The sequence below is a fragment of the Pistacia vera genome, unplaced genomic scaffold (assembly GCF_008641045.1).
Source record: "Pistacia vera cultivar Batoury unplaced genomic scaffold, PisVer_v2 Contig40, whole genome shotgun sequence".
NCBI lineage: Eukaryota > Viridiplantae > Streptophyta > Magnoliopsida > Sapindales > Anacardiaceae > Pistacia > Pistacia vera.
Window position 1 is genome coordinate 585,426 of NW_022196224.1, and position 12,704 is coordinate 598,129.

The window sequence follows — 12,704 nt, forward strand, 5'->3', positions numbered from 1 at the left end:
GTCAACTGTTCATGCCATGTCCAACCTGTTCGTGCCATGTCTAGCCTGTCGTGGCAGCTATCTGTCGTGGGCGCACCCACACCCACGTTAACGACCTACCTGCTCGCGCACGTCTTAGCTCGCAAGTGTCCGCACCCACGAGCTATCTCATCAGTAAGTGTTCGACGTCCAACACTCAAACACCACACTGATCTCAACATCCTTGTTCAGCACACACCGTGGTTGTCTTGGCGAGGCTGTGTCAGGATGAAAGCCACTCCTGCCTGCCCTTGCCCTTGTAAGGGTCTTACAAACCACCCCACCAGAAGAGTCCGACGTCCTCGTCGGAATGGTGGAAATGTACTCCTGCACAATATCCTCAAACTGCCACAGATCTATGCTCTTTCCCACGAAACCTCGCTATATTTCCCTCTCTTCACTTCACCAATACTCAATTCGGCGATTTTTTTATGTTGCCCCATCCTCCTGTGATCTAAGATTTTCTCAATCTCATCAAAACTGTTTTCTGATCATGGAGGAGCTCTCTTAGCTTGGGTCCTTGAAGATATCTTTATCCATGGAAAGGTTTCAAGAAGCTCACATGGAATGTGGGATGTACTTGACCGCTCAGGTAGTTTCAACTTGTAAGCAACAGCACCCACTCTGCTTACAATCTCAAAGGTCCATCATACTTTGGAACCAATGCCCTATGCACCGTTTGCTTTGATTTTCTTCCAAATCTAAGAGTGAGCTTGAGTAGCACCTGGTCACCCACCTCAAACTCTAACGGCCTCCTTTAGCAGCATCATACTTTTTCATCCTCTTGCTTGCCTTCGCAAGCTGTCTTGAGCTTGGTCAATTATTCTCTATCTCTAGCCACCTTGTCAGCAGAGGAAATTTCCCTTTGCTGGCTGTCTAGCAATCTCAATTGGGTCAAAGGTTGTTGCCCAACACCAACTCAAGGACTCAACTTGTCGAAGATGACTTGTGCAGATTGTAGCAAAACTGTGCAGAATCCACAACTCTAGCCAATTCGTTGACTAGCTGTACATAATGCCAGATACTCCTCCAGCAATGCATTACCCGTTCAGTCTGACCATCCGTTTGTGGATGATTAGCTGTAAAAACTTCAATTCGTTCATCATATTGAATAGAGTAGTCCAAAACCTTCCAGTAAACCGTGCATCCCATCACTAACCAAGTCTATTGGTACCCGAAATATTCTCCCACATTTTTATAAAAACAGGCAGCAGCTGTCTCCGCTGAACAAGTTTTTGGTGCTGCTATAAAAATTGCATATTTTCGAAAATCTATCCAAACACAAGGACAGAAGACATACCTTCTACCTTTGGGAACCCACAATAAAGTCAAGAGAGGCTGACACCCGGCCTCTCCAGAAGGGCAAGGTTGCAACAACCCTGCTACCTTTCTCCTTTCTTTGTCCAGTTGACAACCAAACAAGTTTTCACATAGGACTCAATATCAGCTTCCATTCTAGGCCAATAATAATCCCTGTCAATAATGCCAAAGTTCTTCCCTACCAGGATGTCCAGCCCAAGGTGAATCTGGACTTCTTTCACAACACCCGTCTCAATCCACCTACTCGGAACATACAACCTGTCTCTTTGGCATACATAACCCATCCTTTAACCAGTAACACCATATAATACATCCTGAATTGTGTCACCAAGTCCTTATACTCAGCATCATGTTCGGCCGCCCCCGCAACCTGTCTAACATGTCAGATTCAACCGAGTTATTGCATATAGAGCAGCAACCACTGTTTCCTGCTCAACGCATCAGCAACCTGATTGTGCCTTCCTGGCTTGTGTTGCCATGCAAAATCGTATCAGCCAAAAGCTCTGCACCGGCCTGTTTGGGGACAACTTCTTTGTGTTTGAAGAAGGTGTTGGCACATTGTCTGTCAACACTACAAATTTTGTGCCCACAAGTATACTCTCCACACCTCAAACAATGAACAACAACACCATCTCTTTCTCATGTGCAGAATACCTCTGCTCTGCCCCATTCACTTTCGGCTCTCAAATGCTATGGGATGTCCCTCCTGACACACCCCCCCAATTGCTTTCTCCGAAGCATCGTGCACTTCGAAGGTAACTCAAAACTTGGCAATCTCAACACCAGTTCAGAGGCAATGGCTTCCTTCAACCTTTGAAAGCCTTGAACACGATTATGTCCACTCCCATTGTTGCCCCTTTTTCAGCAAATCTGTCAACGGTGCTGCCTTCTTTGAGTACCCCACAATAAACTTGCGGTAATAGTTGTGTCCTAAGAAAGATCTCAACTCTGGGACTTTGTAGGAGCCACCCACTCTACAATCGCTGCACTTCTTAGGATCCATCCTCACTTGGCCCTTACTCACCAAGTGCCCCAAGAACATTATTCTTGTTTCGCAAACTCACACTTCTCATTTCACATACAACTGATGTTCTCTCAACGATTAGTACCCTCCTCATATGAATCAAATGCTCATCCATTCGACTATATATCACAATATCATCCAAATATACCATCACAAACTCATCCGAATTCATATAGTACATCATTCATTCAAATTGCAAAATGTAGCCGGTGCATTTGTCAAGCCAAATGGCATGACTAGAATTCATAGACCATACCTGGTTACACAAGGGTTTTGGGCTCATCTCCTGCGCAATTCTGACTTGCCAATATCCTGATCGCAAGTCTAACTTAGTGAAAACCGAAGCCCCACTCAGCCTATCCAGAGATCTTGAACAAGGGGAAAGATACTTGTTCCGAATTGTCACCTTGTTAACGCCCTATAGTCCACGCACATCCGAAGGGAACCATCTTGTTTTTCTGAAACAACAAGGAGCACCATACGGAGCCTTTGATGGTCTCACTGCTCCATCAAGTAAATATCAAGTTGTTTTCGAGTTCTTTCAACTCCATGGGTGACATTCTGTAGGGTGGACGAGCAGGTGGGAACGCCCCTGGTTCCAACTCAATCTGTGATCAATTGCTTGTTCGGAGGAAGTTCTTTGGGCAACTCCTGTGGCTAACATCGCAAAGTTTAACACTTCTGCCACTGCATCCGGCACTTCAACCTTCTTATCGGTTTGATTTCTATCAACGCTGCCAATAGTTCTCTGCCCTTTCTTCAGCCCATGCTTACTGTCGTGCTGAGATAGTAGTAAGCTTAGCTTGTCCTGGTTTGTACTCACTCCAATGAACAGCAAGGTACAAAACAAGGACTTGATTCATGATTTATCATGCGATTCAAGTAAGGCCCACGACACCTTGGCTGCTTTAAAAATCTATTCCCAAAATAACATCAAAATCATCTAAAGGAACAGAAGTTAAATAATTTTACCAGCCCCTACACAGCGCATAAATACAAAAGAAAAGAGACTATTCATATTATGACGTTAAAAATAGTCCATAAAGTTTCATATTTACTACCACTTTAGATTTTGTACCAAAAATTTTATGGAGATATCAGGACGCAGGAGAAGAAGAGGAGACATATTTGCTGTATATAGTTTCAATACCACTCTGTATCAGATTCAAAGTACTCTGACTCATCATCTTCATCTTCCTCTTCTTCATAAGAGTCGTCATCACTGTCATCGTACAAGATATTATCCTCATCCCAAAGAGGACAAGAACAAGTTGCCCTTTTGTTCTTCCACTCCGCTCCACAGTTATAGCAAAACTCATATCCGCATCTGCAAAATCAAAGCAAATTGGACAAAACATTTTTTTTAATGTAACATTAAACCTCAAAAAGATATAAAAGAACTTGATTTCACAACTTTCAATCAAATGGGAGAGTTAACAAGAAGAACCAAGTTGTAGACATGCAACTTGATAAAGTCTGAGGACACTCAGATATATAACAACTTTATTTTACTACTGGCCATACTCTGCACAAAATATAGTCCAAATAATATTTGGCTAAATGTGTTCCTTTTGCCATTCAACTCCATTTTGAACCATCTCTTCAATCCAAGTAAATGGTAATCATACCCGTTCCAACTTAATCAGGCATTCTTGCTTAACGATTTTGTTCTTGCATACATTAAATTTGGCCTTCATTGAAAGTAACAAGAATCCTAAAAACATAGATCTTGCCACGCTCTCAATCAAAACTGGACATCTTCATTTAAGCTAAAATTATTAATGAAAATGTTCCCCAATGACCAGGATTCATAAAAATCAACATTCCCATTCACACTCCCCTTTAAAATAATAATTATGCAGCGATCAGATAGAAGTCAAGTTTTTTTCCTCTTATCCACCCAACTCTAAGTATACAAACAACAATTTCTTCCATTTCATCTCCCTTATGTTAAGTTACAACAGGAATTTGAAAAGAAAAATAAGGGAGAGAAAAATCCTGGGGGTTATGGGTTATGTATATTTGTGATATGCAACATGCAAGTTTGCAAGTCATATCATGCAACAAGCAAAACGACTATGCTTTCTTCTCTTAGTTAAGATAATTAACACTTATGATTGTGTAAACTTAACCTTAATGCATGAAGATTGAAACTTTTACACCTTGTATGCTTCCTTCTCTTTCAATTTTGGTCACATATAAATTCTACTTAAACAACATGATAATCGATAACAAAGAAGTATAAATAACGTACCTGCACGTCATGTGGTAACAACCTTCAGAAAGTTCTATCATATGGTTGCACTTCACACATTGGCGCCACAGATTCCTTGATGCAAGAGACTTTAGCTTCACATCCTCCACTGGGGGGTTAGGATTCAACATTTTGTAAACATTGCAAGTCATGTTAATATGCCAAGGAACCTTGCAATTTATGCAGAAAAGGCCATGACATTGCACACATTTCGCAGCTCCAGACAGATCAAAACCACGAAAGGCATTTTTAGCATATTTTTGAACCTCACTTTTTGTCATTAATGTCGAGCACCTGGGATTTGGGCAATAAACTTTCTCTGTAGCAGGAATTGAGGCTTCTTTTATACGTTGATTCAGTATTTCAACTAACTTAGGTGTCAAGAATTCTCTACAGCTATCGACTTTAAGTTCAGATTTACAACCTTCATGAGGACATTTAGGCAACATCCCATAACGCAACTTTGCTTCCACATGCTGTTTCATACAAGAAAAACAGTAGCGATGCAAGCATCCTTCAATGGAAAACATATGACCAACATCAGTATCTTCCAAACAGATAACACATGTTTCATTTACAGTTTTGCCACTGCTCGAATCCACAGGCCTTGTGATTTGAGAATCTATCGCAGCTCTTGCAAGTTTGAAGACACCCGTCATAGCATTACGTGCCACAAAAAAGGTGCTGCAGTAACTAAATTTTGTTTGAAGAAGGGACACCTGATTGACTAACGCAGCAACCTTCCGTTGCTTTGATGTCCATCTTCCTGTAACCTGCACTGCAAAATGAAATGCTAACAACATCTATCTTAGGGTAATTCAAAGCAAAATGTAGCGCTACAATTCTAAAACTAATAACAATAACTATATTATGAGGTAATAATAAACAAAATCCCAAAGAACTTTGAAAAACTATTAGATATATGTCTAATTACAGATCGCAATCTTTTTTGTGGAATCTTCATTATCAATAGAATGATTAAACATACAAACTCAAGAATTATATAATCAAAGACAAAAACAGAAACATCCAGGAGTTTAACAAAATACATTCCACAGTATCATGAGAATATTAACATCAGCTAACTTATCATAATACCCTAATCAGTTGACTAGATAGAATATACAAACTGATAAAATCAAAATTACAAAGCTCAAAATAAGCCCTACAAAAAGGCAATCACGGTGCACAAATATGTACTTATTTCAATTTTAATTTATTGATAAAAAGAGGTTACCCATCCACGTCAGAGAAGCTTCTTCATTAACAAAGTAATTCAAAAAAATTGTTATCAGATGCTTCTTTTTTATAATTTTTTTTACATTAAAAAATGCTAAATTTAAAAAATCTTCAAAACAAATTGGATAAGAGAATTATAATCCCAAACAATCAAAGATGAAATTTCGACACCACGCTGGAAGGGGAAGCAGTATGAGAATAAGAAAATCCAGCTACCATACCTAGCCAAGTGTTATCATCTCTTTAGCAAGTAACAATAATTGTTGATCACATTGCAGAACACTAACAACTAGATGGAGGTTGTGTGATTGATACTTGCTTTTCAACTCTACTCTAGTCCCAACTCGGCTCCCCATCAGTCTAAGACAAAGTGGTACAAAATATCTGCTGTTCATAGCTGTTAAAATGTACTCATCTTTCAATGAATTGCTTTATCTCACACTTTAAAACACACCAAATATCAACTTAACACCAAACTATAGCTTTAAACAATCAAATAGTTATCAAGTAACCCCACGAAATATGAACGGTAGTCTCACCCACAACACCAAACTCTTGACTACTCTAAATCTTATCATCAAACCCCAGAGAAGTTGGTTCTTTATATTATTAGGACTAACTACAAGTATATTAGAAATTCTTTAATCATGCCACAACTATCATGTTTTCTTCCTTTCTTTTTTCCTTTTCTTTCTCTCTTTGCAGAAGCAATTATTTAATTAATTTTGTAATGCAATGAAATTAAATAGGAAAGAAATGAATGACTTACATATTGATACAAAGGATAACAATCACAGTAAATCCGAACACGCTTAAGCTCTAAAGATAGAGCAACATTAAGTCCTTCAATCAAAGCCTTAGCCTCAGCAGCATTCTTGTTCATACCGCCACCAATCAACGGTTTTTGAAACGGGAATATCAAATGACCACAAGGATCGCATATCTCTATACCAATCCCACACAACACAACCTTCTTCTCGTTAATCCTCTCTTCACTCACCAATCCCTTAAAATAAAGGCTAAATATGTTATTATCACGTGCGTCCCCACTTCCTGAACATCCTTCGCCGAACGGTTTCTCGAAATTATCGCCCCACTGTTGCCACTCCTCCTCGGGCATCCTGGAGAGTTCCATGGCGAATTTCTGATCGTGAGCAGCACGGTGAATAGCTTCATTAGTTTTACGTATCTCCAGTTTCGCTTGTTCGTAATCGGCGAGTTCTTGCTCCATCTTCTTAAGTTCTTCGGACTGGAGGGAGGCGAAGGTAGGAGAAACGACATCGTGTAGAGGTTGTTGTGGTAGAGATGGTGGCGGTGGCGGTGACCGTGCTGACGACGTGGAGGCTGAGGTGGAGGGGACAAGAGTGAGAGAAGCAGAGATTGCTTCTTCGAGTTGGAGGCGGAAGGCATAATCGAGGTCGGATTCTAGGGATTGAGCGGCCATGAGCTCCACGTGCTGTTCGGCGAGTAAAGAATGAAGGTCGTCCGTGTCTCTGGCTGTTGCCATTGATTTGAAGAAGTGGAAAGTGACGTGCAAAGGGTAATTGGAGTGTTCGGATGGGCAGGAAAGTGGAGAGTCAATTAGTAAAGAAAGTGATTCTTGAGAAAGCGAGAGGGAAACAAGAAAAATGATGCTCGGCGTGTTGCGAAAGTTACGGGGTTGGGGCGGGACATAAAAGGAACAAAAATAAAATATTTTATCTTAATAAATCGTTTGTAAAATTACTTTTATAAAAAATAATTCCATTAATCTATATCTATATAATCCGGAAGTCCACCCTCTCAATTGATCGCCACTTGACCTTCACGGAAGATGTCATATAAGATCTTAAGAGCTTTATAATTATTGTAAGTATTTGTAATTAATGTGTTAAAATGTGATTGGTTGATAGTTAGTAAATCTGTAGATGTATGTATATAATTGTCACAGGGCCTAATTTCGCCTCTAGGCACTATGCGGCACAAGTACACCGAACACTTATAAGCCTTCCTCAAATTGTGCGTTCCCCTTGTTACAAATCACAAGCACAAGACAACAGAGGCTAAAATGAATCAATGCACAACATATACGGGAAATTCCCAACCTTATATTATAATTTCGAATACAAGGATAACTCGAGCACATACACAGCGTTTCCCACTGTTTACAATCTGATCCTCACTCACAGATTCGCACTCAAGTTAACAACAAGGCATACCCACTCATATATCCCTTGCCCACACTCTCTATATCACGAATATACAATCTGCCAGCCTTAGATACAAATGGCACAACAGTTACATAGCAGTTTTACAACCCTATCAGCAGTTACATGACAGTTAGTTTACATACAAATGAACCTGGACACATATAACCGTCCCACAGCCTTGGTCCAGCAACCATGCAGCCTTGTCTGATTGTTCCCATCAATCTAGTGCATGCCCCATGCACTTCACGCACGTTGGTCTCTGCCCCATGCCTGAATTCAGCTGCTCGTTATCTAACTTGTATGCGCGCACACGTCCCAGCTCGTGTGCTACTGTCTTGCCTGTTCGTGGCACTGTCCAACCTGTTCATGCCACTGTCCAACCTGTTCGTGCCACTGTCTAGCCTGCTCGTGGCAGCCTATCCTGCTCGTGGGCGCACCCACACCCACGTTAACGACCTACCTGCTCGCGCACGTCTTAGCTCGCAAGTGTCCGCACCCACGAGCTATCTCATCAGTAAGTGTTCGACGTCCCAACACTCAAACACCCCACACCTGATCTCAACCATCCTTGTTCAGCACACACCCGTGTGTTGTCTTGGCGAGGCTGTGGCTAAGGATGAAAGCCACACTCCTGCCCTTGCCCTTGCCCTTTGTAAGGGTCTTACAAACCACCCCCACCAGAAGAGTCCGACGTCCTCGTCGGAATGGTGGAAATGTACTCCTGCACAATATCCTCAAACTGCCACAGATCTATGTCTCTTTCCCACGAAACCTCGCTATATTTCCCTCTCTTCCACTTCACCAAATACTCAATTCGGCGATTTTTCTTATGTTGCCCCATCCTCCTGTGATCTAAGATTTTCTCAATCTCATCATCAAACTGTTTTCTGATCATGGGAGGAGCTCTCTTAGCTTGGGTCCTTGAAGAATCATCTTTATCTACATGGAAAGGTTTCAAGAAGCTCACATGGAATGTGGGATGTACTTTGATCCGCTCAGGTAGTTTCAACTTGTAAGCAACAGCACCCACTCTGCTTACAATCTCAAATGGTCCATCATACTTTGGAACCAATGCCCTATGCACCCGTTTGCTATTGATTTTCTTCCAAATCTAAAGAGTGAGCTTGAGTAGCACCTGGTCACCCACCTCAAACTCTAACGGCCTCCTCTTAGCAGCATCATACTTTTTCATCCTCTTGCTTGCCTTTCGCAAGCTGTCTTGAGCTTGGTCAATTATCTCCTATCTATCTCTAGCCACCTTGTCAGCAGCAGGAAATTTCCCCTTTGCTGGCTGTCTAGCAATCTCAATTGGGGTCAAAGGTTGTTGCCCTAACACCAACTCAAAAGGACTCAACTCTGTCGAAGATGATTTGTGCAGATTGTAGCAAAACTGTGCAGAATCCAACAACTCTAGCCAATTTCGTTGACTAGCTGTAACATAATGCCGAAGATACTCCTCCAGCAATGCATTTACCCGTTCAGTCTGACCATCCGTTTGTGGATGATTAGCTGTAAAAAACTTCAATTCGATTCCCATCATATTGAATAGAGTAGTCCAAAACCTTCCAGTAAACCGTGCATCCCAATCACTAACCAAGTCTATTGGTACTCCGAAATATTTCTCCACATTTTTATAAAACAAGGCAGCAGCTGTCTCCGCTGAACAAGTTTTTGGTGCTGCTATAAAAATTGCATATTTCGAAAATCTATCCATAACCACAAGGACAGAAGACATACCTTCTACCTTTGGGAACCCACTAATAAAGTCAAGAGAGGCTGACACCCAAGGCCTCTCCAGAATGGGCAGAGGTTGCAACAACCCTGCTACCTTTCTCCTTTCTATCTTGTCCAGTTGACACACCAAACAAGTTTTCACATAGGACTCAATATCAGCTTCCATTCTAGGCCAATAATAATCCCTTGTCAATAATGCCAAAGTTCTCTCCCTACCAGGATGTCCAGCCCAAGGTGAATCATGGACTTCTTTCAGCAACACCCGTCTCAATCCACCCTTACTCGGAACATACAACCTGTCTCCTTTGGCATACAATAACCCATCCTTTAACCAGTAACACCATATAATACCATCCTGAACTTGTGTCACCAAGTCCTTATACTCAGCATCATGTTCGGCCGCCCCTCGCAACCTGTCTAACATGTCAGATTCAACCCGAGTTATTGCATATAGAACAGCAACCACCTGTTTCCTGCTCAATGCATCAGCAACCTGATTGTGCCTTCCTGGCTTGTGTTGCCATGCAAAATCGTATTCAGCCAAAAGCTCCTGCCACCGAGCCTGTTTTGGGGACAACTTCTTCTGTGTTTTGAAGAAGGTGTTGGCTACATTGTCTGTCAACACTACAAATTTTGTGCCTAGCAAGTAAACTCTCCACACCTGCAAACAATGAACAACAACCACCATCTCTTTCTCATGTGCAGAATACCTCTGCTCTGCCCCATTCAACTTTCGGCTCTCAAATGCTATGGGATGTCCCTCCTGGACCAACACCCCACCAATTGCTTTCTCCGAAGCATCTGTATGCACTTCGAAAGGTAACTCAAAACTTGGCAATCTCAACACCAGTTCAGAGGCAATGGCTTCCTTCAACCTTTTGAAAGCCTTAGAACACGATTATGTCCACTCCCATTGTTGCCCCTTTTTCAGCAAATCTGTCAACGGTGCTGCCTTCTTTGAGTACCCCACAATAAACTTGCGGTAATAGTTTGCTAGTCCTAAGAAAGATCTCAACTCTGGGACTTTTGTAGGAGCCACCCACTCTACAATCGCCTGCACTTTCTTAGGATCCATCCTCACTTGGCCCTTACTCACCAAGTGCCCCAAGAACATTATTTCTTGTTTCGCAAACTCACACTTCTCCATTTTCACATACAACTGATGTTCTCTCAACTGCATTAGTACCCTCCTCATATGAATCAAATGCTCATCCAAATTTCGACTATATATCACAATATCATCCAAATATACCATCACAAACTCATCCAAGAATTCATATAGTACATCATTCATCAAATTGCAAAATGTAGCCGGTGCATTTGTCAAGCCAAATGGCATGACTAAGAATTCATAAGAACCATACCTGGTTACACAAGTGGTTTTGGGCTCATCTCCTGCAGCAATTCTGACTTGCCAATATCCTGATCGCAAGTCTAACTTAGTGAAAACCGAAGCCCCACTCAGCCTATCCAAGAGATCTTGAACAAGGGGAAATGATACTTGTTCCGAATTGTCACCTTGTTCAACGCCCTATAGTCCACGCACATCCGAAGGGAACCATCTTGTTTTTTCTGAAACAACAAAGGAGCACCATACGGAGCCTTTGATGGTCTCACTGCTCCTGCATCAAGTAAATCATCAAGTTGTTTTCAGAGTTCTTTCAACTCCATGGGTGACATTCTGTAGGGTGGACGAGCAGGTGGGAACGCCCCTGGTTCCAACTCAATCTTGTGATCAATTGCTTGTCTCGGAGGAAGTTCTTTGGGCAACTCCTGTGGCATAACATCGGCAAAGTCTTGTAACACTTCTGCCACTGCATCCGGCACTTCAACCTTCTTATCCGGTTTGATCTCTATCAACGCTGCCAAATACGTTTCATGCCCTTTCTTCAGCCCATGCTTTACTGTCGTGGCTGAAATAGTAGTAAGCTTAGCTTGTCCTGGTTTGCTACTCACTTCCAATGAACAGCAAGGTACAAAACAAGGACTTAATTCATGATTTATCATCATGCGATTCAAGTAAGGCGCCACCGACACCTTGGCTGCTTTAAAGAAATCTATTCCCAAAATAATATCAAAATCATCTAAAGGAACAGAAGTTAAATTAATTTTACCAGCAGCCTACACAACCTGCATGTTGTAAGTTATTCCAGTCACCCCACGTGCACTCGAATTCACAGCTTTCACGTTGTAGGACTCTTGGAAAGAGCTAGCCCCAACTTGAAAACAACCCGATCTGCCACAAAGTTATGAGTTACTCCTGTGTCCAGCAAAGCTTTCACTTGGCTATCCCTCACTTTCAAATCCACAAACAGTAGAGCATTTCGAGCAGCACCCTTGCTCACAACTCCAAGGTAACTATCACCCTTGTTTTGCTTTGAATCCGTTTCTGCCCTCATAGCATTCATCAACTGCATCGGATTCATAATGACTTGCTCACCACTAGACTTTCCCTCTTCACCCATCAAAGCATTCAGCTTTTCTCTCTTTGGGCAATCCCTTGCCCTATGTGGCCCTCCACATATGAAACAACCAGACATCATTTTTCCCTCCTTGTTTTCCTTGGAAAAACTACTGGTAGCAACGGCCTTCCCCTTTTCACTAGCAGAATTTCTCTTCTGAAAGTGGAAGTCCTTTTTCTTGCTTCCCTTAAATTCCTGGTTATCCTTCTTTTTGGCTTTCGCTGCAACAACAGGATCTCTCTCCTTGCTATATTTAAAATCAATCAACCCATCCGCTGCAGCAATAGCACTAGGCAGATCATGCACCTTCTGCCTTCGCAATTCCACTTGCGCCCAGCCTTGCAAACCTAACAATTTGTCCTCATTGGACATATTTTGTATGTCTAACAACAGAGAACTAAACTCCCTCACAGTACCCTTTTGTTGGAGTTTCTTCATGCGGTCCTTAGCATTCCATGATGTGT

General features: G+C 41.9%; 1 protein-coding gene across 1 annotated transcript; it reads right to left on the bottom strand.

The window, feature by feature from the left end:
* Positions 1 to 3,505: 3,505 nt before the first annotated feature.
* LOC116141547 lies at positions 3,506 to 7,362 on the bottom strand. Its single transcript, XM_031427046.1, has 3 exons — positions 6,625 to 7,362; positions 4,617 to 5,389; positions 3,506 to 3,689 (listed from the first exon to the last, which is right to left on the bottom strand). Exons 1-3 carry the CDS (start codon positions 7,360 to 7,362, stop codon positions 3,506 to 3,508), a joined length of 1,695 nt encoding a protein of 564 aa, XP_031282906.1.
* Positions 7,363 to 12,704: the final 5,342 nt, after the last annotated feature.

Bases quoted from the DNA above. Each gene is read 5' to 3' on its own strand.
- LOC116141547 (XM_031427046.1), bottom strand. From the start codon at position 7,362: ATGGCAACAGCCAGAGACACGGACGACCTTCATTCTTTACTCGCCGAA. The intron at 5,390-6,624 runs GTAAGTCATTCA...TTTGCAGTGCAG, and splicing joins GTTATCCTTTGTATCAATAT to GTTACAGGAAGATGGACATC. The intron at 3,690-4,616 runs GTACGTTATTTA...TTGATTTTGCAG, and splicing joins TGTTACCACATGACGTGCAG to ATGCGGATATGAGTTTTGCT.